The 26,856-nt window shown below is 38.5% G+C and overlaps 1 protein-coding gene across 1 annotated transcript in view; it reads right to left on the reverse strand.

Annotated features, from left to right (window-relative positions):
• LOC122801240 (FERM, ARHGEF and pleckstrin domain-containing protein 2-like) overlaps positions 1-26,856 on the reverse strand; it is a 963,231-nt gene that overhangs the window by 279,134 nt on the left and 657,241 nt on the right. The window contains exon 10 of the mRNA XM_044070791.1: positions 21,643-21,732. Coding sequence (XP_043926726.1) covers positions 21,643-21,732 — 90 coding nt within the window. The remainder of the gene's footprint in view (positions 1-21,642; positions 21,733-26,856) is intronic.

Genomic DNA, 26,856 nt, shown 5'->3' on the forward strand with positions numbered 1-26,856 from the left:
TTATAAATAAAAACCCTATTTCTCCTTTCTCTCAAACCCACCTGTTTGGGACCCTAATATCTTAAATACACAATTTCAGTGTTAGTAAAATATCAGAACAACAAATTTGTATCACGTACCGTAGAAATAACAGTAACCCTATTTTAAGCAAATTACATCACACATAATATACTATCACTTAAATGTTGATGTGTAATTTATTGTTACAGTGATGCCTAATACACCATGCTTCTCTGGGATAACATCATTAACAAACTCACTGTACATTAATATTACTAATGGTTCTCTTAACAGGCCACCAAGCCTAAAATGTGCTACGCATACATCAATCCCCACAACATTCAAATCAATTTCTATAAGGTTCTTACTCCACTATTTAAGTTATAGATACATTTTATGTTTGTCATGAAATCATATTTATAATCCCAATATTCAGTTGTTCACATATGTATTCAGTCACTTGTCCGTGTTTGTAATAAAATGCAATGGAACTGTAGCTCACTTGTCATGTTTAACAATAGCTCATTTATTTTCTTTCTTTCCCCTTGGTAACCAGGATAGTCAGTCTAGAACGAAATACTGAAATGGTAATGATAATATTTTAAGCTAATATTCACTTGCTCGTGTATGTATTCATATTGTAGCTGTAGCCCAATATTTGTTTAAGAGTTTTTCCCTGGTCCCCCCTGAAAAAAGAACACTGACCAGTAAGGCCAACCAGGCAGCAGTTCTGGAAAGTGTACTGCTGAATAGAACAGAGAACCTGAAACAGTCTCCAGATATTGACCAGTAAGGTCAATCCAGACAGCAGTTCTGGGAAGTGTACTGCTGAACAGAAACCAGAAAAGACAACCTGAAGCAGTCTGCAGCTACTGATATATTCTACTGAAAAGCCTGTCAGGAAGGAAGTTGCCTGAATTTATTATGGGACTAGACCTGATCTGGAAAGAGAGAGAGCAGAACTTGTGTGTTATATATTTCTTCTTGCCCCAAGGATTTGTTTGCACCACTGAACTGTTATTTTTCTTTGTGTTTAAATAAAAACCCATTATTTTATGGGCAAAGTGTCTCCACTGTTTTTTTTTTTTTTTTATTTTATTTTTTTTAAATACAGCCACACATATAAATATATCCATATCTGTAGCGCTCTCTCTATACATGCATAGAGAAACACACATATACACACACACACACATATATATATATATATATATATACGCACATACATGTGTGAACACATACGCACACATATATAGACAGAGATCTACATATTTATATACAGTGTGTGTGTGTGTCTGTGTTTGTGTGTGTGCATATTAGATTATGTCCATATATTGAAAAATGAATACTGAATGGCAAGTGATTGAAGACAACTGGTCAATCACCAGCCGATTGAAAATCATAAAAAGCAAAGTAAAACATTTTTTGAGTGTGTGGGGGCGGGGGGGGGCTCACCTGCACCTCCATATCCCCTGCTAATTGTATATAGCAAGTCCAAGATCTCACTACAGTAGGTAAATTTCCCTATCCCCACTGTATCACAATCTCACACAGAAAAAAGCTGGAAAATGATTAGCTGATTTTCAATCAGCTGTACCAGCTTTTTTTTTCTGTTCGACAACATGAATTGTTGACCACTTGTCAGTAACCCATAAATATGAGTACCATTAATATGGTTGCAAATTTTGTTGATTGAACATGTTTTGTGGTACTTGTCAAATGAGAGAGTTGTTTGCATCTGTTTTATCAACTGTAAGATAAATGGAAATAGTCATTAATGTTGAAACTTTTTTTTATGAAAATTGTGACATTCGGGTTGAGTTTTTGGGTAGGGTAAGGGCTAAGGAAGGGGATAAATGAATGCCGTGTTTGGACTGTGTGCACGTGCAGATTAGGGTTAAAGTAAGGGTTAGCTATGATGACAGCTTTGCGCATATGATAGTGTATGTGCAGTATGCATCTGTATCTGTACATCTTGCGCACACACACACACGCGCATGCTCACAGACACACATGCGCATACACATTAGTGTTTCATAAACCTGCAGACATTGCCAGCAAATGCAACAGCTCACTAATTATAAATTGCACTCATTAAGCTGAAAATATTTTGATATCTGCTCCATTATTTCATTAACACACACATACTCCATGTTAAATGTAATGTGCACATTCTACTTCATGTCATGAAACAGAAAATATACACACACTACTTATACTGTAAAATGCACTGCAATAATTCATCATCTTCTTTCGGCTGTTCCCGTTAGGGGTCGCCACAGCGGATCATCTGTTTCCATTTCTTCCTGCCCTGTGCATCATGCTCTTTCACACCACCTGCCTGCATGCTCTCTCTCACCACATCCATAAACCTTATCTTAGGCCTTCCTCTTTTCCTCTTACCTGGCAGCTCCATCCTTAGCATCCTTTTCCCAATATACCCAGCATCCCTCCTCAGCACATGTCCAAACCAATGCAATCTCTCCTCTCTTGCTTTGTCTCCAAACTGTTCAACCTGAGCTGACCCACTAATATACTGATTCCTAATCCTGTCCATCCTAGTCACAACCAGTGCAAATCTTAACATCTTTAACTCCACATCCAACTCTGACTCCTGCCTTTTCGTCAATGCCACCGTCTCCAACCCATATAACATAGCTGGTCTCACTACCCTCTTGTAGACCTTCCCTTTCACTCTTACTGGTACTAGTCTGTCACAAATCACTCCTGACACTCTTCTCCACCCATTCCCACCCTGCCAGTACTCTCTTCTTCACCTCTCTTCCACACTCACCATTACTCTGAACTGTTGATCCCAAGTACTTAAACTCATCCACCTTTACTAACTGAACTCCCTGCATCCTCCCCATTCCTCTACCCTCCTTCAAATTAACACACATATATTCTGTTTTAGCCCTGCTGACCTTCATTCCTCTCCTCTCTAAAGCATATCTCCACCTCTCCAGGGTCTCCTCAACCTGGTCCCTACTCTAACTACATATCACAATGTCATCTGCAAATATCATAGTCCACGGGGCCTCCTGTCTGATCTCATCTGTCAACCTGTCCATCACCACTGCAAATAAGAAAGGGCTCAAAGCTGATCCTTGATGTAATCCCACCTCCACCTTAAACGTATCAGTCACTCCCACCGCAGTCCTCACCAATGTCACACTATCCTCGTACATATCCTGTACCACTCTTACATACTTCTCTGCCACTCCCGACTTCTTCACACAATACCACAACTCCTCTCTAGGCACCCTTTCATTTGCTTTCTCTAAGTCCACAAAGACACAATGCAACTCCTTCTGACCTTCTCTGTATTTCTCCAACAACACTCTCAGAGCAAATATTGCATCTGTAGTGCTCTTTCCCTGCATGAAACCATACTGCTGATCACTAATCATCACCTCCCTTCTTAACCTAGCTTCCACTACTCTTTTCCATAACTTCAAGCTGTGACTGATCAATGTTATCCCTCTGTAGTTGCTGCAGCTCTGCACATCACCCTTATTCTTAAAGATAGGTACCAAAACACTTTCTCCACTCCTCAGGCATCCTCTGACTTTCCAAAATTTCATTAAAGAATCTGGTTAAAAATTCCACTGCCATTTCACCTAAGCACCTCCATGCTTCCACTGGTATGTCATCTGGGCCAACAGCCTTTCCATTCTTCATCCTCTTCATAGCTGTTCTTACTTCCTCCCTGCTAATCTGTTTCACTTCCTGATTCATTATCCCCACATCATCCAACCTTCTCTCTCTCTCATTCTCTTCATTCATCAGCCGTTCAAAGTACACTTTCCATCTACTCAACACTCTCCTCAGTTGTGAGTACGTTTCCCTCACTATCCTTTATCACCCTTACTTGCTGCACATCTTTCCCAGCTCTGTCCCTCTGTCTAGCTAGGTTCTTTTCTCCCTCTTTAGTGTCCAATCTCTCATACGACTCTCCATATGCCTTATCCTTAGCCTTCGCCACCTCTCTCTTTGCCATGTGTCTCATCTCCTTATACTCATATGTCTACTTTCTTCATCTCTTTGACAATCCCACTTCTTCGCCAGCCTCTTATTCTGTATACTCTCCTGTACTTTCTCATTCCACCACCAGGTCTCCTTGTCCTCCTACCTCTGTCCAGCTGTCACACCAAGCACCTTTCTAGCAGTCTCCCTTACTAGCTCTGCTGTAGTTACCCAGCTATTCGGAAACTCTTCACTGCCTCCCAGTGCCTGTCTCAAATCTTCCCTGAACTCCACCTCACAATCACCCTTTTTTAACTTCTACCATTTAATCCTTGGCACTGCTTTCACACTCCTCCTTCTCTTCTTGATCACTGTCATCCTACAGACCACCATTCTATGCTGCTTACCTACACTTTCCCGTCACCACTTTATAATCTCCAATCTCCTTCAGACTGGCCCTCCTACATAGGATATAATCCACCTGTGTGGATCTTTCTCCACTCTTGTACGTCACCGTATGCTCCTCCCTCTTCTTAAAATACGTATTCACCACAGCCATGTCCATCCTTTTTGTGAATTAAATAATTAGATTTACAGACTAAATTGCATTCACATTCCTTGTATAGCACAAAAGTCTTTGATATGAAACCAAATGAAGCAGGGTTTTTTTTTCTGCAGCTCAACTTTACATGTTGCTTAACTGTTGGCCATTTAATTTTAACTGCTTTTTTTTTTTTTTTTTAACTATGCACCTGTTTAAACAGCAGTTGTTCTGCTAGCAAAACATTACAGAAGACACTGCAATTAAAGCAAGAATAGACTGGTTAACACATCCCTATTTGCAACCCAGGTTTCCTCAACCTTACCCAGCAAGTCATGCATACAGATTTGAATTTCTCACTTTAATTTTGTGCTTAAGCAACTTTTTGAAGTGGATTTTCATCTCTAGTATCTGTAGAAGTGGGTTATCAACTATGCACTTCAACCTCACTCAATATATACTTCCAATACTTTCAAAGTGGGCCAAATTCAATAAAGCCTACACTAAGTGTACACAGTATGTATTAAAGAACATTCTTACCATATTTTTTGTGCTTTTTAGTCACTCAAAGATTACACTAAGTGTACATGCAGTCTGCACTTTGTGGTAACCTTTATGAATGCCTGTCAATATTTAAAGCTGCAAGAAAATCAGTAGGAAAACTAAAATTAGGAGGAAGAAGGTGTGAGTTATGTCTGTGTTGTCTGTTCATTCAGAACGGTGTTTACTTAGTGTAGGTGTTATTGAACGGTGGGGAATGTCTTTCTATGTCCTCATTTGTCTGTCTGTCTCTGTAGCAGTAAAGCCAGAGCTTATCATTTCTCTTATTGACAAAATGTATAAAAGCCACACTACTTTATAATAAACCACAAAATAAAAACTCACCTTAATCCTTACATCACACCTCCCAACTATTATTTAGTATCCAGTATAGGAGGAGTGGGTTAATCTCAAGGAAATGCAATTATTTTTCAGAAATAAAAAAAATGTAAAAAGAAGTTGTACAAAGCTTGTAAATGTGTGGCTGGAAAATCTTGCAAAAGGTAAAGTGTGTAAAACTTGCCAGACTGTATGAGAATCATGCAGCTGTTTTTGTAAAATGCATGAGAAAATTGGAAATGACATCAGACAAACACAAAACAGATCTCTTTTTTAACCAAAACTTGCCCCTGCCTTTCAAGGGCCATTACCACAAATGAACATCAACTTTTTTCTAGAGCTACATGACAGAACTTAAATTTGAAACCTAAGCCTAACAAGATTCAGAGAATCTGAAGCTCCTCTAAGTGCAGAGTACAAGTGCTGAGTGGCAGTTAATCTTCGACTTCTGCAGTGTAGAAGGAGAGCATTTTTGGACTGAGAGGTCACATATGGAGCTTGGTGCCTTTGAGTCTTCTACAAATTCTGAATGATCTTAACGGTCAGAGGAAGGTAGAATGCTGTAAATGTTTAGTTAATTGGTAGTTGGAGGGATAAAATAAAAGTGGACAGTGATTTTCTAACTGCTAGCTGCCATTTTAAACCCTGTACTTCATATTTTTGTGTGTGAGTATGTACTTGTATATTTAGTCATACAAAGTGCACAAATTAATTTTCTTTCAAGTAAACATTATTATTGCATTGTAAATGTTTCTGACTAATGGTTTAGTTACTGGTATAGAAGGATAAACTCCAGTTTTGGTGAATTAGCAACTTTTGCCTTCCACCTTTCAAAAAGTGTCTGTTTCAGCCACAGCTACCAAATGAATACAAGAGTCAACAGTAATGGTTTTCTTGATCTGTTAGGTTTGTCTTTCTGGTGGACATGGGTTATCATAAAGATAGGCCAAGGAGCATTGTCACAAAAATAATCCCTCCCAGGAAACAGTGTGTGTGGGTACGTAAGCAAAATTATCTTAGCCAAGTTTCAGTTACTGTTAGTAAGAGTACTGGAGGGCACTGGGCTGGGATCAAATTGGTTAATATCCTGAGCAGCCATTGATTACAACTCTACATTACAGCTGTTCAGTGTGATGTTTATTTGGATGTGGAAAATGTTGGTCATAATCTGAGGCAGTAGTGTACATTTGTTCTGCACTGTTAAGGCCAGTTTCCCCTCATATATTACTTAGGATATTAAATGCACTCTGCTGGCACCTTCACATAGTATTTGGCAGTCAGTGGTATGGCTTGGGATGCCACAACCCTTGGCCATCACATAGTATTTGGCAGCTGCACTATGGACTCATAAGATTGTACCCCTATCAATCTTATTGCTACCTGCCTGAAAAATTAACTGTCTGCTTGGGAAAAATACCTGTGCAAACACTTTCATGCAAAACTCCTAAGCCATCTAGATTTTGTTACATATATGGATGCTATACAGATGTCTTAATACTATATCACTGTACATTGCCTTTCCAGTCTCTGTTCTCAAGCTTTTATTTATTCTTACAGTTATGCATTATTTCATATACCCTACAAATTATCCCTTTTTTAACAGTAGCTTCTATTTCTTTACTAGACTCAACTATAAACTTAACCAGAGTTGGATTTTCATTCCCCTTTCACTTTCTCATTTCCTATTTCAATCACTGGTAGGGCAGGCAGTCCCAAACCTGCAGTCCAAACTTCTGCAATGCCTCATCCCACTTTATTGTTACAGCCCCCTACTTATTAGGTCTCAATACACTGGTTGTTTTGCTTATTTTCTCCCATAAATTCCAGCACTCTCCTGCTTAATTTCAAAACACCTACTTGCAGTCATCTCTGTTGACAAAATCTACTTTCTCCATTCCTGTTTTGGCTTAGGTTTTAGAATACTTTATGTTACCTCAGAAATATATTCCATATGGTTGTTGTTATTCTCCTTAAGGGCTTGCATCCAAAATGCACAAAAGATATTCTGTGCTCTACTACAAGTCTTTCATCAAAACTTCTAAACTTACTCGTGTGTATCTAACTCAGGACTATCCCATGATACCATCCACAGTGTTCCCCAAAGTGGAAGCCCAAACCATCTGTCCTTCATCTACATCAACCACTAAAGTATTCTAAAGAAATCTCAAGGACCCCCTGGGAGTCTAGTCATATCAGTAACCCTGAGATAACTGTCACTTGCTGAAATCTGACTTAAGCAAGACTCTGAAGCATCTAATTACTTAAATTCATTTTCTTATTTTCATAGATAGGACTATCCTGGCATTAAAACAGGAAGTCAAACAACACCTTTGTCATTAAAAGCACCTAAACGCTCATACCATTACCTCCTCCTTTTCCGCTAATACAACACGTCAAAACTGTACTATAACAAAAGTAATTAGATGTAATTATAAAGAGCTATACTGACATGTATATTGCATCTTTGTAAACATCCCATCCACCTCCATATCATGTTTCGCCCAGCTTCTCTGTATTTCCTATCCATATGGACCTACAAATAATTCTGTAATGCTCAAAGATTTCAACATGGACTGATCTGGATCTATTAAAACTAAAATTAAGCACATCTTTAACCTTTCCAGCCTCTCATCACATCATTACACCTAATACCCTCCATCATCTTATGATTCTACTCCACGTCTACCACTAACAAACCATTACCACAGATGGCAGCTCCAGTGCTACACTTTCCAACTTTATCTGTTAATTTCTTTCACATTTCCCATTGGCCATTCAAGAAGCCAAAAATCCCCTCAGTCATCCTTAACTATTGGCAATTCCTCTAACAGCAGCAACTCATATAACTCCCTCAATTTGGTAAACTGGAACCCACTTTAATCCACAGATGACCCTTTGAAAAAATACACAGGTCCAGAAGTAATCATCACCCTTGGCTAACTCCAAAACTAAAACGCCAAATGTGTCAATGTAATGCCACCTGGATCAATTGGAAATTCAATTAAACCCCCAAAATTTATATTATTTTTCAAAACTCTTAGGGCATAGATCAGAATAGCTATAAAGTCATCTAAATTATCATACTGAAGATTTCATAAAAAATCACTGTTAGGCAACTCTAAACATAACTGGACAGAAGGAAAAAAACTTTAGTTCAACCAAAACAAAACATACCTGCTCCACTCAAAGAATAAAAAAATAGTCTCTTCCCTAAAGTAGCTCAGCAAAGTTTCTCAAAACCTCTTTCTCCCACCCTATCCTCACAGTAGCATACAACAAAAAAGTCTGTATGTGTACCATCGAAGGATTTTTGATTTTGGACACATTCTGAAATTATCCATACCACAGACTTCAAAATAAATAAAAAAAAAATCCTTGCACCTCCAGCCATTACATCTCTAAATATACTTACTCTTAAACTGAACCATTAGGGAAAGGAGACACCCCTATACCTCCATTGTTCCATAATATTGGTGAATACAATGCAAAACCTTCAACAAAACAGTTGGTTACCATTTAAATGAAAAAAATAAATTGACAAACTGCATGACTCTCAATGATAACACTATTCTCAAACCCAACAGCTCAAGGCTTTTTACTCCCTCCCTCCTTCCTTCCAAATATAACACTCTCAGTAGTAATACAGTACACAAACTACTTACACAAGCTTTTAATGAATCTTTAAGCTGTCCCTGTGGCTGAAGCTATGACAACTGACCAAATAACCAGAGCTCAGTTAGATGTATGGGCACCTGAGGAAACAGGGGGATGAGGTTGAGCAAGTGATGTCAGTTTGTGTATTCTCAAGGGGAGGGATGCTGCTGCTAGGCCTGTGGCATGGTGACACCTAGCAGTGGCTGGGTTTACCAGCTAACAGTAGTAGCTACGTTAACTCACACTATACCAAGTAGGGACCCTCATGCTTAGCAAGGGGAATAGGATGTGTATGTGGGCTCATGAACAACTCTTCTTCCAACCAGGCGGATATGGAGAGTCTGCAGGCAGTCTAGAGAGAGAGGCCATTCTGAGAGACCAGCTAGCCAACCCATTCTCTACCACCTGTTTTTCGCTGCTGGAGGAATAGATAGGCCAACAGGTCTTTCCATGTAGGAGAACCAAATGGGCTGTAGGTCCTTCACCAAACTGGGCGATGTTTTGTTCCCATATTTATGGAATAAAATGAGCCAAATGGGTGCTGACTGCACAGCCATCGGGCAGGCTCCCTTGGAGAAAGGAGATGAAAAAAAGTCCTAAGAAACCTTTGTTTATGGTTTCCTATTCTACCCCAGACTTATCAGAAAAGCAGTAAGTTATGTTTTTCCACCCCCTCACACATATATTCAAACTGTCCTTAGTGCCATGCACTGCCCCCTATGAGTGAAAAGTGGTACCATTATTCCCATCCCTGTAATACACTGTTTTACTGTTCCAGACCACTACAGGCCTTCTACAGTTATCACCTGTTCCCCAAAACCCTTGAAAAATACTCCACAAAGAGCTCATTTTATACAAAACAAGTACACCTAAACAGCATGATGCTCACTCTAACCTTAGTACTTCCCCTGCATTACTCTCCTTATTGATATGACTTATAAAAATGCAGACAAGATTTTCTGATAGAAACTATCTTCATTGACCTAACAAAAAATATAGAAACATACCCTCCCCACTTAAGCAATCTTAAGTTTTACTCATGACTCTCTAAAATGGTTCTTGAATTGTTTCAAGGCAATCTTGCCTTTGCCCATCACAAATGCACAGATTATCTAACAACTTCATGCATAAACTGTTCTTGATTAAAGTTGGCGACATGCTCTCACCCCCAACCTCTTCTACATCTTCTATTGTCAAAAGGGCCAGCTCTCAGTTTCATTTCACCTTTACCACATAAATATGGTACTTTATTTATTTAATCCTATACAATGTTAATGTTTTAACCACCTACACCACTCTATCTAATACTGCCAAAGAAAACTCTAAACGTTCACTTACACATACACAAAATGTGTGATTTATAATGTGCCCTACATTATACATACTTTTCTACACACACAGTATGCATCCTATGTTGGATTTATATAACATCTAAATTGCAATTTGTATGTACAGTAAAATATATCACTGTACACACATTCTTCCATTGCAGATACAGTTACTATAATCACACTACTACATATTGCAACATTTCTCTTTTTACCAGCAGCCTAGGTAGTAGCTAGAAAGGTCAGTTTAAAAACTCAAAAATAAACATAAACAAGAACTGAAACATGAACAGTGAACATTTTGTTGAGGTTTCACATGCTACAATTTTGTCTCGTCAGTCCTCCAAATGTGTTCCTACAATACTAAATCTAACTTTGCTAAATAATCCAAAAAGGGAACTATAAATGATCATACAGCTCTGATATTAAGTCTTTTAATGTTTCAAAACTGCACATATCAATTCAGAACATACAAAATGTGCCACAGCAAGCCAGCTCCACATAAATTTTGAAAAAGAAAAACAGGACAACAATGAATTATCAATCACTTTTCTCAAAGTTGTTTTTTGCAGTGGACCCCCCCCCCCACCCTCCAGACTTTATTATGTACCAACTCCAAGATCATCAACACCCCAGAAAAATGGAATATTTCTTAGGTGCAGTAATCTCAAACTCGGTGCATATAAGTTTGCCTTTTCAGTCATTCAGTCTCAATATTCCAAGCCTGGGAAATCAACTCATGAAATCTCTACAAAGTTCAATTTGATTCTGACATACATTGGGACTAGAATAAAATCTTGAAAAGTTGTTGAAGCAGTATTTCCATTGGAGGATATGTTGAGGTAGAAGTACATAGGTGTATTAGTAGTTTTGAGGAAGGTAAAATGGTAACAGCTGAAGGGGATCAAGATGGGCGGGGGTTGGAAAAAGGTGGGCAGAGAGCACTACTATCCAAGGCATACAAGGGATTAGATACCTTGAATGGCAATCCTATAAGGAGAATGAGGGAATTATGGTCATAGTTGTTATATGTGGTGTTTAAGGTGCATGAGTGGAACCAAATTAGTAATGTGATAAGATATTCCACAAAATCTAGATGGTTCAGGATTTTTACATGAAAGTACTTATTTAAGTATTTTATACACCCAGTGAAAAGGAAGTATTGAAGATGTGGTAGCTATCAACATGGACATGGTTGCAAACTGTTTTGGGTTTGTCAAAACTTAGAAAAGTTTACAGATGACACTCATAGGCTGGTCCAATGACATTCCTGCAAGGATGCAAGGGATAGTTGGGATAATATGATTAATGACAAAGAAAGCAAAAACTAGGAAGTGAAAAAGAGGAGATTCTCAAATTGTTCAGGAGGTTAAGGAACTACTGAGTTATTAAAGAATGAGGACCAAATATGTCTGAAATGGAGAAGAAGGGATTTTGTGAGTAAATGGGGTAAGTGGTCAAAGCTAATGAAAAAAGATGGGATCAAGATGCAGTAATAATGCTACAGTATGAAGGATCAATTGGGTGGGGGATATAAGAAAATGAGGGAGAACACTAACAGAGATAGGATATTAGAATTAGTTACATTGTAAATAATATCGTTGTGGGGTGATTAGACTTTTTTCTATATATTTTTTCGCCTTTTTTATTAGATTGTTGAATAGGTTAATGCAAATGATGTAATTTCAGTGGATTATTTGGCTAGGAAGTACTTTGGATAGGTGTATGTTGTGTCTATATTGAGTAATAAGTTTAGCAATAAAGCTGTTCTTTAAAGAAAAGGGGAGAAGGGGGAAAGACAAAAGTACTATTAGCAACCAAATTTGAAACCTGGAAAATATTATAAAGGAATGGTATAATTCCTTTAAATAATTATTCTATGATCTAGAAATTTGGTCTCATAAATCCACTGACTTTCATCTGGGAAAAGAACATTTTAGTATTTTTTCTGTTTTGCTTTCAAAATTGCTTGTAATCTTTATATGGTTTGGAACAATACTAAGAGAATGGATGAATAGTAAAGATATGTAAGAAACAAGTAGTTGCATGTTATGAAGAAGAGTACAATGTCGATTTCAACAAACAGCTAGTTAGTATTTTCTCCTTTTGATTAGCATAGGGATATGGTTAAACTAAGGCACAAGCATGCAGTCAGTTTAGTATAAGCTTTGAATAAGATATTAGCATTTTAAATTGTCTGATTAGGAATTTACAGCTATCAATTTCAGTTGACAGGATCTTTCTATAACTGTAACATGTTAAAACTGTATTTTTTTCTAATTTTATTTTGTTATATTTCATTAATGTGGTAAACTTCAATAAAGATGTTATTGCTATTAAATATATATCCCTGGACTTGGACTAATGAGTCTTAGCATTTCAAATGGTTACCTTTAAAGATGTGAAGAAGCATTTTTTTTGCTTCCAATGTCTCTGCACATTATCAGGAACGCCTACATTAGCTAGTTAACTCATAACACTCAAATTTAAATATGCAGTTGACAATGACATATGCCATCTGTCAGTTACAAGCCCCAATAACTTTTACAAGAAAAAAAGAATTGTATCCGTATGTTAAATAAAAATAAATCAAGTCTTTACTAACACAAGGCAGCTATTTTAGAGGGATAGTCAAGTCTTTACTAGTACAAGGCAACTATCTTATCTTAAAAGGCGACATTTTCATCATATGCTTATTTGAATAACTATTTCTACTGGAAGCTATTAAGCAGCTAAAGGATATAACATTAGACATCAAGACATGCAAAGGAGCAACATGAAACTGCTGTGCAGTCATACATCTAACCTAGTATAATTTCTGAATCCCATTACTTACCGGTGGATCAAGTACAATTAACTGGCAATAGAAGGTAGAAGAAAGAAAAAAGGGAAAGTTAACACCAGAGTTCAGTCCTCTACAGCATACAAACATCCTGAAATACAATGAATGCAAAATTTACATATGCAAGTCATTCACTTGCTATGAAGTTATCTCCAACGTACAGCTAGCTTATTTTAATGAAGATAATGCTGTAGTCAGGACTCAAGTCATTAATTCTCCAGCTATTATTGTCTTTTCCTCATGCAACTCAAACTATCTGTTCACAAGTGCATTACTTGAAGTCAGTTATAGAAATGTATGTCATTGAGTCAAATAGGGACAAGGACACATTGCATATTGTCTGAAGTCTAAATATGCTACTTTTTAGAATATTTCAGCAAAAGCAAAAAAAGTATTCCACTGTGGAAAGGTCCTATGAACAACAAATGAAACTGCAAAACATATATTCTTTCAAAAGGACCAGCCACAGCAACAGATATTAAATTCAATCCTTTAATTCATATGGGGAGTGCTTTCATGCCCAACTGAGCACTTCTTCAGACCAATAAAAAACAGCAATAATTAAAACTCCTTATATACCCATACATCAAAGATAAAACACATCACATGACTAACAAGTATTAACGTCATTTAAATAAATTGTGAGCTTTAAGGAATGTTTTTAAAGGGACTTTACCATTTAACTCTGGATGTCTGTCAGCTAGATAGAATTTTTTACTTAGAATTAATGCAAGAAATGTTGGATGTTAATGATATTTATGAAGTTACTGATGTGGAAAAAGTTCGTGTTTTAATTACTGCTATACACAAAGTGTTGAGATTATTTAGCAGCAAGTTTGATTACATTGGATTTATTTAATTATTTTAAGTGAACATGCCCACTGTGCCAATTTTACGTGGGTTACCCAAGTTACATAAAAATCAGAGGACACCCCTGATGCGGTCTATAGTTCCGGGGAGAGGGTGGGTAACTGAAACACTTTCTATTTATCTTGAAAATGAGTTAAGACCTTTAGTGGATTCTTCTGAGACTATTCTCAGGGATACTAAACAGTTTTTACATGATTTGTGTGTGTGTGTTAATGAAGGGAAGGGACTGTAAGAGAAAATATACATTTTATAACCCTGGATGTACAGTCGCTTTTTACATGTACACCCAATGATGTGGGACTTAGCTTTTTACAGACACTTTTGAGGGAACAAAGCAACTTTAGTGATATAAAGATAGATTTGATTTGCTGTTTAATTAATTTGATCCTTGGAAACGAGTTCTTGTTTGATGGGACTTAATATTGGCAGAAGCAGGATGTTGCCATGGGCACACCCTGCGCAAATAGCTACGCACTGGGAAGACGCATGTTTTAAAAGGTAATAGGTTTTCACAACATATAACATTTTTCAGAAGATTTGTGGATGATATTTTTCTGTTATGGACAGGACAGGTGAGGACATCCTAGAGTTCAGTGATTATTTACATAGATCGACCGCTTTTCTAAGATTCATGTTTAAGAGCTCCAGGTCTGTTATGGACGTCTTGGATGTTGAGGTATATAGATCAGAAGACAGCACTATTAATACCAGATTATACAGGAAAGCTTGTTACACCAATACTACACTGAGAAGAGATAGTATGCATTCTTCAAGAATTTCTAAGAATGTGTTAAAAGGTCAGGGCATAAGAATATCCAGATTAAATAGCACGGATAGTACTTTTGCATCAAATCTAAATGTTCTAGAACAAGAATTCAGAGACAGGGGTTATAGGAATTTGGAAATAAAGCATATGGTTAGAGATGTGAAGGTACTCAGAAAAGGGCATGCATGACCATATTTTTCTGGTAGCAATGTTGAGTTAAATAATGATACTCCAAGGGTGAATTTTATGATGCATTACACCAATAATACAAATATTTTTTGCAACACAATTAAGAAAAACTGGACCAGATGGCTTTGTGGTTAAGGTCTTCGCCTCCTATGCACAAGGTTTGATCCTGACCTCTGACCAATGCCTGCTTAGAGTTTGCATGTTCTCCCTGTGTCTCCGTGGACGTTCTCCCATGTCTGAAAAACATACCGAATGTTTTCATCTCAAACTCACCAATGAATGGAGCCGTGGGCAGCAGCACAGACTCTACATGGTGCCCTATAGGGGGAAGAGTTGTACAGACCAACAGCTTTGGGCATATACTGCAGTGCACAGTATCCTCAGGATAGGAGAACATGGATCACAGATAGCGCACCGTGGCATGGCTAGCCACTCGACAGTGTAAAATATGGCTCTAGGTGATTCAGTCATGTTGACTAATGTCGCCAAAAATGGACATGGGTAGTTACCAGTGATAAGTGGGTTGAGGACCTGGCCTAAGTTGACCCACACCAGGGACGCGTGCTAATGGTGGGAAGGGTATAATGTGCCCCTATTGGCCAGTATGTGCCCACCATAAAGCCCAGCAGCCCTGGGTCAGTAAGCTACTGGCTGGCCGGTGTCTAGTTGCCCAGCCTAGGTTACCTGGGATAGCTCTTTGGAGAGAAAGCTGGACGTAAAACCAACCAGCCTGCCAAACATGAACTGAGAATTGCAATGCTTAATGTAGGTTCACTGATAGGACACAGCTTGGAAGTGAATGACATGATGATACGGAGGAGGCTGGACATCCTATGTATCCAGGAGATGAGATGGAAGGGCAATGCAGCAAAGCCACTTGGCTTGGGAATCCAGGGTCTACTACTCAGGTGGAGGGCAGGCTAGGAATGGTGTAGGAATTGTGGTGAGAGAGAGGCTTCAGAAGGCAGTAAGGGATATCATCAAAATTAATGACAGACTCATGGCAGTCAGACTCCAGTGTAATGATAGGGCAGTATTCATAATCTCAGCCTATGCCGCACAGCAGGGTTGTGATAGTGAGGAAAAGAGTGCATTCAGACAGCAGTTGCAGGACCTAGTAGATAAAGCAGGAAAACATGATTTGGTGTTGATAATGGGTGACTTGAATGCACATATCGGGACAGACAGAACAGGATATGAGGACTGCCTGGGTCCACATGGGTGGGGCAAATGGAATAAAGAAGTAGAAGCCATTCTAGACTTCTGTCTGACAAATGGCTTGATAGTAGCCAACACATGCTTCAGAAAGAGAGTCAGTCACAAGATCACATACAAGAGTAGTCAACATGCAACTCAGGTAGACTTCTTCCTAGTAACGAAAAGCCACTGGGGCAGAATCCATGATTGCAAAGTCATCCCCAGTGATACAGTCGGCCCACAGCATAAACCACTAGTTGCCACAATCAGCTGCAAGCAGTGGTCAGAGAAGGCTCTAAGGTCAACAGAGACCAGGCTGAAGACCTGGAAGTTGACTGGAGAGAAAGTACAACAGTTCAAGGAATTACTCAGGGCTCTAGCACCCCAAGAGGAGGAGGAAATAGGTGGAGCTGAAGAAGAATAGCAGCACCTAAAAACAGCATGTGTTAGGACTACAGAAAAGATATGTGGCCGAGCCAGGTATGGAAATAAGGTACACAAGGAAAGCTGACGGTGGAATGCAGAAGTCCAGGAAGTCATCAAAAAAAAAAGGAGTGCAGGAAGAAGTGGGAGACAGAAAAGACTGACCAGGTTAGGAAGGACTACTGGATGGCTAACAAAGAAGCTAAGAAAGAAGTTGCAATAGCAAAGAATAGGACATCAGAGGCACTGTACCAACTTCTGGAAAGTAACTCAGTAAGGGGCACAACGAAACTATCAGGTTGCAAGGCAAAGACAGAAAGATAAAAAAGATAGTCAAACATCCTTCATAAGGGATGCCAGCAACAACCTGCTCACCAGCCCAGAGGACATCAAAGGCAAATGGAAGGAGTATTTCCAGCAACTTCTGAATGAAGAAAACCCCACAGAAGCTGTACTGCCCCAGAAACAGCCTACGTTAAGAGAAGAGGAGGAGCCCACCCTAGAAGAAGTAAGAACAGCACTAAGGAAGATGAAGTCAGGGAAAGCAGCAGGCTCAGATGAGGTTACAGCAGATATGACAAAGATACTGGGTGAGATAGAGGAGAAATGGCTCCTGAGGGTACTAATAGCAGTGTGGAGAGAAAGGCGTATCCCAGATGACTGGAGAATAAGCATACTGGTGCCAGTGTACAAGAACAAAGGGGACATCCACAACTCTGGGCAGTACAGAGATATCAAACTCCTATCAAATTGCATGAAAGTACTGGAGAGGGTGATTGATAAACGGATATGCAGAGTAGTAGAATGTATGATGGGAGATGAGCAATTTGGATTCAGATCAGGATGTAGCACAACTGACCCGATGTTTGCATTGAGACAGATAATTGAAAAGAAGCTAGCGATGAGGACAGAGTCGAACTGGGCATTCCTAGATTTGGAGGAAGCATATGACAAGGTCCCAAGAAAGCTGATCTGGGCAGCACTGCGGTGGTTTGAAGTCCCGGAAACATTGGTAGAATTAGTGCAGGCTATGTACAAGGAACCAATGACTCAAGTATGGACGGTGTTCAGCCTTACAGAGGGGTTCCCAGTGAGTGTGGGTGTACATCAGGGTTCAGGCTCTGAGCCCACTGCTGTTCATACTGGTGATGGACTACATTAGCAAACGGGTTGGAGGGGACAGATCAACAAAGCTGCTGTATGCAGACGATGTAGCAGTACAGGCAGTCTCTAAGCTAGAACTTCAGCAAAGGATAGGAGAATGGAATGCAAATCTGAAGGCACATGGGATGAAACTAAGCACAGATAAGACAGTGGTAATGGCAGCAAATTGGGGAAATCAGAAGAAGCTGAGAATAGAGATAGAAGGGAAGTTAGTGGAACAAGTAAACAGCTTCAAGTATCTGGGAGGATTAGTTGAGGAAAAGGGTAGTCTGAATGAAGAGGTCAAAGCTAGAATCAGAGGGGCTGCAGCCAAGTGGCATAGAGTATCGGGTGTACTCTATGACAGAAGAATGCCAAAGAAGCTGAAAAGTAAGGTGTACAAGACAATGGTGCGACCGGTACTTCTGTATGATACAGAAACCTGGGCAGTAAAGGCAGAACAGTTGAAGAAGCTAGAGGTGATGGAAATGAAGTGCCTGAGAAAGGTGTTAGGATGCACACTGTGGGACAGACGTAGAATTGAGGACATAACAGCAGAAGCCAAAGTAGCTCCAATTGCAGAAAAGATCAAAGAGAACAGACTACGGTGGTTTGGGCACATGTGTAGAAAAGATGAAGACAATCTGGTGAGGAAGATTTTGGACAGACAGGAAGAAGATAAGAGGAAGAGAGGACTATCAGCAAAGAGGTGGATGGATTGTGTAAAAGAAGATCTGCGACAGTCAGGTATGAGCATTGAAGAAGGCAGGAGCATGGCACTGAATCGAGAGAGTTGGTGACAGTTAACACGATATCCTGACCCCATGTAGAAAAATGGGAAAAAGGGGGCTGATGATGATTAATTAAGAAAAAGTGGCCCGTCCTGTTATCTGATGCAAAAATTAGTGGTATTGTAGGAGAACATACACATTTTGTTTTTAAAAATAAGAAATCATTAAAGAGATTATTGTGTTATGGAAACAGACAGTGTAAGGCAAGAGGGAAATAAGGGGACAGTGCCATGTGGGAAATGTAATTTATGCTCATTTATAGATAAGAACATGATTTTTAGGCACTCCACAACCAACCATATGTTTGAATTTAAGATTAGAGCAGATTGCTCTACCTTACATGCTTGCTCATCTTTTTATATAAGAAAAATAAACAGGATGTTCAAGGAAAGGATTAGAGAGCATATTTTAGCTGTAAGGAAGGGAGATTTAAGGAATGCTCTAGCAAAACATACACAAGATGAAGGGGCTTCACACACATACATTCAAGTTTTGGAGTGTTTAAACCTAATTAAATGTCTTGGGGATATCAAGACTATTACTGAACGACAAACAGAATGGTTAATTAGATTTCAGGCTGACAGACATCCAGTTAAATGGTAAAGTCCCTTTAAAAAAATTCCTTAAAGCATGTAATTTACTTAAATGAAGTTAATACTTGCTAGTCATGTGATGCGTTTTATCTTTGATGTATGGGTATATAAGGAATTTTAATTATTGCTGTTTTTATTGGTCTGAAGTAGTGCTCTGTTGGGCACGAACACGCTCACCGTATGAATTAAAGGATTGATTTTTACATCTGTTGCTGTGGCTGGTCCTTTTGAAAGAATATATGTTTTTCATTTTAGAATACTTGATTGGCATTATCTCCATAAATAATCTTATGCACCTCATAGGTTGAAGCAGTTGTAACCGAATGTGGAAGCTCAGTGCTAGAACTGTGAGTAGGGGGTGTCAGATATATTTTGTTCACACTCATTTGTGGATGCATTTAAAGATGAGCTCACACATTTAATACCTCAGTTTTTACACAAGGATTTGTATATTCCTAAGCAGCTTATAGTGGGATGGGATAAACATTTTTGTATGTTACTAAGAAAACAATTACTCAGACTGAACTCATATGAATTGTCAACAATTAAGTATGTTGCAGCACTAACTGATGAATTAGAAGTTATCCAACATTAAACAGCAAAGAATTTATTAGTACGTCTGTTTTCTAAATGGTTATCTTGGAAAACACTTGGGGACCAACTTGCATGGGACAATTAATGGGAATGGTATAACCTTTTGCATAACTTATACGTTTTCTTGTTTTATATAACTACTTAGTACTTAAAATGAATAAAGTGAATCCTTATTGCAATAAACCTGGAGCACACTGACATAAAGGGATAAAGTGTTGTTTACTGCCTTGGTGATCCGAATTCTACTAGCGGCTCAGGTGCTTGCTGGTGCTGGCAGGGAGGAAGGAAAGGTCCCATCATGGTGGGGATGCTAGCCATACATACTTCCACTATTCCTTGAGGGGCAGCAATGCAGATGGTGGCCCGGGGAGTGGGTGCTAGGCTCAGCAAACCAACTGTTGATATTCTCCTAGTGAGTGTATCAGTGCACATTTGTAAGAAGAGGACACAACAGGCCACCATGGTTACATGGTTCATTTGTCCTCCTGTCCAGGATTAACATTAGGTCATTTGGATGCTAATCACCTGATTACCTGAAAGATCCCCCCCCCCCCCCCCACTGCAGGCCTCACTTTAGCATCAGGACCAGAAACATCAGAGAAGAAAGGGAATTTATGCCCTGGCTAAGGTTGATATAGAAGATATTTTCAATTTGTCCCAAAAAATCTTTTGATTGGAAGGCCATTGGGAAGAAGAGATGACAGAAGCCACTCTAGCACCTAGTGGGACTGAAGTAGCCTGTCAGATAAAATGTGAATAGTTAAATTTGCCTGTGTCAGTAAGGAGCAACCAGGATCACTTTCAGCTTTGAACCCCTGGATTTAAAATATAAACTTTAAGACCAGAAGCAAACAGAAAGCTACAACAGGCCCATGGGTATCCTTGCTCATGGCATTTGGAGAGTAACTAAGAAAAATGTCTTCAAAATCTGCTGTTTGTGGGTTAAGTGCAAACTTTAGACTGGGCACCACCACATCCTTAATACAGCTTCTGCCACCAAGAGGCTTGGGAACAAATCATTGGGTATCATGAAGTATCTGCTTGGCTAGTGCATCAGGCAGATGGATCCCATGGTAAGTGAAATGCAGATAATAATCTGTTGCTTGGGAAACATGTTGAGGTACCATACTACTGCATACTGCCTGATAATTGGAAATGCAACTTTGTAGGATCCATTTCTGTTGAGCTTGGAAAGAAAGCAAAACTTCTGTTATCTCAAAGTCACTGATGTGAACTTTTGATTTTTGTGTGGACCAGAGTCTTTCTGTTGGGTGACTTGGACAGGGGTCTTCCCTTCTTGCAAGAAAAAAATTCACTCTCATTGTAATTTTCAAAGGCACAGAAACAAAGGGTTTCCCTTATTTGAAGGTTAGAGTCCAATGATTCAGATTCCTTGCATATCATAGTGATTTTGCTAGTGCATTCAAGAGGTCTGAGTTTTGGAACCACTGTACTCTGATGGTCTGCAGAAGAACCCTCATGTGGTATTGGTTATGTGGCACTATGCGTACTGAGGATTTCATTAGTCCAAGAGTCCTGAGGCATTGGGTAGACAAAGAAAGACCTGCTGATCACAAAAACTGAACTAGAGAAACATTGTCTATTATTTTATCAGTAGAAAATACCTGCTACATTTTGATGTTTATGGAACAGACTACAGAAGTCACAAGTAGGGTTGGAGTGAGATGAGGCTTTAAGTGCATCTTAGTACAAACTCTACTTCAGACATGTTGGAAATGTTGCTTTTTTCATTCATTCTAAAGAGCTGGAAAAGTACCGATTAAGCACTTGAATATTTTATAAGCTAACATAATAAAAGTCACTATATTAAGAGTTTCCCTGATGACTTTCAAAAGGTATACTTACAATCATACCCTGCAGAGGGAGCTGGCCATGGACTTTAAACTGATTGGTAGTGGTGACACCCTTGCTGGTGTAAAGCAACATGTCTGAAAACTGAAAAGAAAAGAAACACTTCAACCTTCAGAATTTCATCATCCCTCACAGAGAACAAACAGTGAAATAAATACTCAGTAAGCGGTAGTATATTATAACAGTAACACTAACCTTCTCTGATAAGGCATATGTTCAAAATTGTACAGTAATTGGTACTAGTATACACAAGAATTTTGCTAACAAGAATTACATGCTGCAATGGAGAGTTCCATCACTCTTAAATTTCATAAAGAATATTACAGCCTCTGAAATCTTCCAACACCAAGGAAGAAACCCCATACAAGTCCCAGGCATAAAGGAGCAGCACAGAATTAGGGATAACCAAACTACAATTAAAGACAGAGGTGAAACCTTTTATTTCCATCAAAAAGGTAAAGTAAACCATAAACTTCAAAACCCCTAACCACCTCCCTCACCATATACTGACTACTCAGACAATCTCTGAAACTAAAGATGACAAAGTCATTTCTGAAACAGAGCAAGCTAACTTGAAGGTTCCTATGTACAGCATAGACAATTCAACCACTTGTCTCCAATATTTCATCTGTTAAATCCATAACAGATAAAACTGCATTCCTAACTAAAATTCCAGCATGCTGACAACAAAGCCCATTAATCACCTTATCCATAAAAACACTATTAAAGAATAAAACCAGGCATAGAAAATACAAAAAAAAAAAAAACAACCACACCAACACATTTTTATGCATAAAAAAGGAACACAACCTAGCCATCAAAGAGGCTCATACATTTACCTTTGTAGCAAACTTATCTTCCTCTCTCATAACTTCCACGAGTTTTAGAAAGTAATCAAAACTTAGCATGTTTTGACAATAATAAAAACAAATTTCCCCCAAAATGATTAGCACATAACTTCTCAAACTCAAAAAAATAAATAAATAACATCTCCCAGTTCCACCATAAACAACTCCAGCTCTCAAAGCAATCCTCAGCCCACCTAAATATAATAATGCAACTCGGCCTACTCCTCCAGACAACTCAGCCAATACACTCACATTTCATTTTAAAGTCATCATAATCCTACAAAAAAAAAAGTCCAATTTAATCCCTTACAGCACAGAAATCCAGATTTGCTTAAACTAGCAGTCTGGCCCTCACCAAACATTTTACACATACGTTAGCAAGCCATTAACCTCCTTTACAGTCCCACAACAATTCAAGCACTCGTTACTCATTCTCATAATGAAAACGACTTCACCTTCCTTAGCTCCTGAATGTAGACCCATTATCAGTGTTATGTCCTATCACAAAAGGCCTTTGAGAGAATAATATAAACAATTTACAAATCTACTACATGACATGGCTTCCACTCGGGGCACAACGCACTAACAGCTATACAAAAAGTAACAGATAAGAACTGCAGAGTAATAGGAAACCAGAATGTCAGTGGCACTATTTTTATTTGCATAGCCAGAGCATTTGAAGCTGCACACTGTGCCCTCCTAATAAACAAAATTAAATATCTGGGCTTCAGGCAAAAAGCCCACAGCATGATTACAAAGTCATAGAACTAGAAGACCCCTTAAAATCCAATTATGTTAATGAAGACACATTTAACTAATGTGTACCTCAAGGATCAGTGTTCAACCCAATTTGTGCCTCAACATAATGACCTCATATCCCCCAACACAACTGTTTACACCAACAACATAATCCTTAATAACTTACATAAGATTGCTATTACTGTACCCAAAAATGTATTGGCTCAAGGAAAAAAAAATGCAACATCAGCCTGTCAAAAATGGCCTCTGTGCTGCTCAGGAAACATCAAAAACAAAGTAAAAACACACCATAACTCAATCACAGCTCTAGGTAACGCAACCAAACACTAAACAAATAGTTATACATATGCAGGACTTCGTCTAAATCTTATTCTGACCTTCAAATCACACAAGTCACAGCCAAAGTCACTTTGTAATAAAGAGCTGCACATTCAGCCTCTAATTATCCTACCCATGCAAAGAGTGAAGAATATGCCATCCCTAGCATAACTCTCTGCTCTTGCCAAAACACACACAACATCCAAACTACAAATACACAGACTCAATAATCTCTCATCCAGGCTTTAATATCACTTTATAACCACGTACAAAGCTAATAGTGTCCTGTTACAACCAAATCTATTATAAAGCTTTCAACCTTTACTAATAAGCAAACTTAACAGTTATGGCCCTACTCATAAAAATTAATATTATGAACATCCACACACTTATAACGAAAAATAAGGCACTTGGAAGGTTCACCAGATGAAATCAACCACTTATTGAACACACGCTGTAAAGTTTAAATAAAACACATCCAGAACGCTAACTGAATCACCGCGTTTTTGTCAATGTAACTTCTTCAGATGAGCATACCAACTTCTAGAACCCCTTTTATACAAATCCAACAGTCTCCAATTAATCAATTAACTAACAATTCACATTTAAGAACAGTGTATCAAAAATGAATACATGAAAATGAACTGCTGTGAATGAAAAATCCTTCTAAAATTCATAAAAATGACAAATACACACAATGAATAAATAGCATAATATTGAGTATGCTTGTTTGTGTCTTTCGGCTTTTCCCGGTTAGGGGTCGCCACAGCGGAACTCCGGTCCGCTAATGATTGGCAGTAGATTTTTACGTACTGGCTTGCCGGGCCTAACGCACAACCTTCAACGAAGGAACGCCCATTCACGCATGTCGCTACACAGAAGACGCTGTAACTGAGAATCGAACGGGTAACGTCTAACTGTGAGGCAACAGATAATATTGAGTATAAATGTATAAAATGTGTAAAAAAAAACATATATAAAGAATGCATAAAAGACATGGTATAAAATATTTAGAAAATGTAAAATTTTGTATAAAACAATATTAAAACAGTGTTGAAAATTGTCAAACCGCACCATCTACTGGGTAGTCACATAAGAGCACTAAAACCTAAACACCACATTCAAAGTTTAGCTGCCCTAAGCTTTAACACAGGTTTCAATGAGACTGAATCATTACACCCAGGGTACCTGCTGGGTTCAAGTACCAACTGCCAGTACAATTCCCTGTATTCTAAACATGTCTCCCAAGGAACCCCCTGGGATCAATAGGCAATATCTCAATAACATAAAAGTACAATTCAGCCCCTGCACAATTCAGTGCATGTTTATATAAGGAATTATTAGTACGCATCTTCCTTATATCATACCTGTGTTCATACATTCTAGATTTAAATTTTCTTTCTGTCTTGCCTATATAAAACGCTTCACATTTATCAGAGAGAGCTATATAATTAATATCATTCGTATTACAATTGGCAAAACCTCTAATTTTAATGGACCTGTCCCTACTTTTTAAATATAACATGTCACTAACTTTGACATAAAGGCACTGGACACAACAGCCACATTTGTATGTGCCCCTCTTACTAGAGTAGTGGTTGCCTGTCCTGGAGGTACCATTCTCCAGAATGTTCTTAATGCTACGACCTATTCTGTAAATACATTTGAATGGCTTATCAAAAATGTACTGCAGGTCTGATGTACTGGCAAATCTGATCCATTCATTTTCTATAATACTTCTAGCAACCCCAGCATTTCCATCATAGGTGATAACCAAGGCACTATTGTACACATTATCTCCTGACCCCGCAAGTGTTGAAATACTCACATGATTGTGGCTGTTACTACCAAAAATGGGGGAAAACCTAGTCTTTCTTGCTTGCAGTATTTCACTATATACCACCAATAGAAGCTTTTCCGGGTAACCTCTAGCCCTGAACAGGTCCATAAGGAAGGCACTTTCATTAATAAAATCAATGTCTGAGGTCATCCTACTTATGCGAACAAATTGTCCCTTCATGACACCCTTCTTCTGATAGTGTGGGTGTGCACTGGTGTAGTACAAATAAGAATTCAAAAAAGTCACCTTTCTATAAACCCTGGTTTTAAAATTCCCATTGTTTTTACCAATATAAATGCCCAAGTATTTCCTCTCATCATGACTCATTTCATAAATGAAACTTAAAAAATCTGTGGTGTTTGATAAATAATTAAAAAATTCTAAAAACTTTCAAATTCTACCCAAAATAGACATATGTTGTCCAAAAAATGAGCATAAAGATTCCAACAACTAAAATCACAGTTAAACACAAATTTCTTTTCCCAATAGGAAAGTATAATGTTAGCATACGTGGGGGCACAATGGGCCTCCATAGCAACACCTCTTAACTGTTTACTCACCTTCAAAAAATAAAAAATATTCTTTAAAATCACATCCATTAAAATTAAGCAAGTACGAAAATCATTATAACTTATATCACTGCTGTCACTTAAAACTTCTTCCAACCAATCTAGACCCACATCGTGTGGAATCGAAGAGAATAAATCACATAGACCGAAATAAATGTAAGACTATCCAAATAAAGACCAGTGTGTAACTTGTTGAAAAGGTCCCATGAGTCCTTAAGCACATTTGCCCACCATGGACAATTTTATAAGCTTAGAATCAACAAATTTAGCTAAGGGAGCTGTTATGGAGACTTCAGCAGAAACTATTGGCCTTAAGGGTGGGTTGTCCATATCTTTATGGACCTTGGGGATGCCAAATATTGAGAGAATCTAGGTTTCTCAACATGTAAGAAATTACAGGTATCATTGCCTTTGGCTATGAGCCCTTCAATAACCAAATCATTTAAACATATTTGTATTCTCTTATAGGCTATATTCACCTCATTCAGTGTTACCGTCATATACTGATACAGATACTGAATACTAATAATGCCTTATATAAACATACACTGAATTGTGCAGGTGCTGAACATTACTTTTACGTTGAGATATTGCCAACTGATCCCGGGGGGGGGGGGGGGGGGGTTCTTGGAAGACACGTTTAGAATACAAGAAATTGTACTGGCAGTTGGTACTTGAAGCCAGTAGATATCCTGGCTTTAATGATTCAGTCTCATTGAAACCTGTGTTAAAGCTTAGGGCAGCTAAACTTTGAATGTGGTGTTTAGGTTTTAATGCTTTTATGTGACTACCCAGTACATGGTGCAGTCTGACAATGTTTTTTAACAGTGATACCTAATAATGAAGGTATAGAAAGTGTACACAGGTGTCTAAT

Source organism: Protopterus annectens, chromosome 4.part1 (genome assembly GCF_019279795.1).
Source record: "Protopterus annectens isolate FY-2018-M chromosome 4.part1, PAN1.0, whole genome shotgun sequence".
Lineage (NCBI taxonomy): Eukaryota > Metazoa > Chordata > Ceratodontiformes > Protopteridae > Protopterus > Protopterus annectens.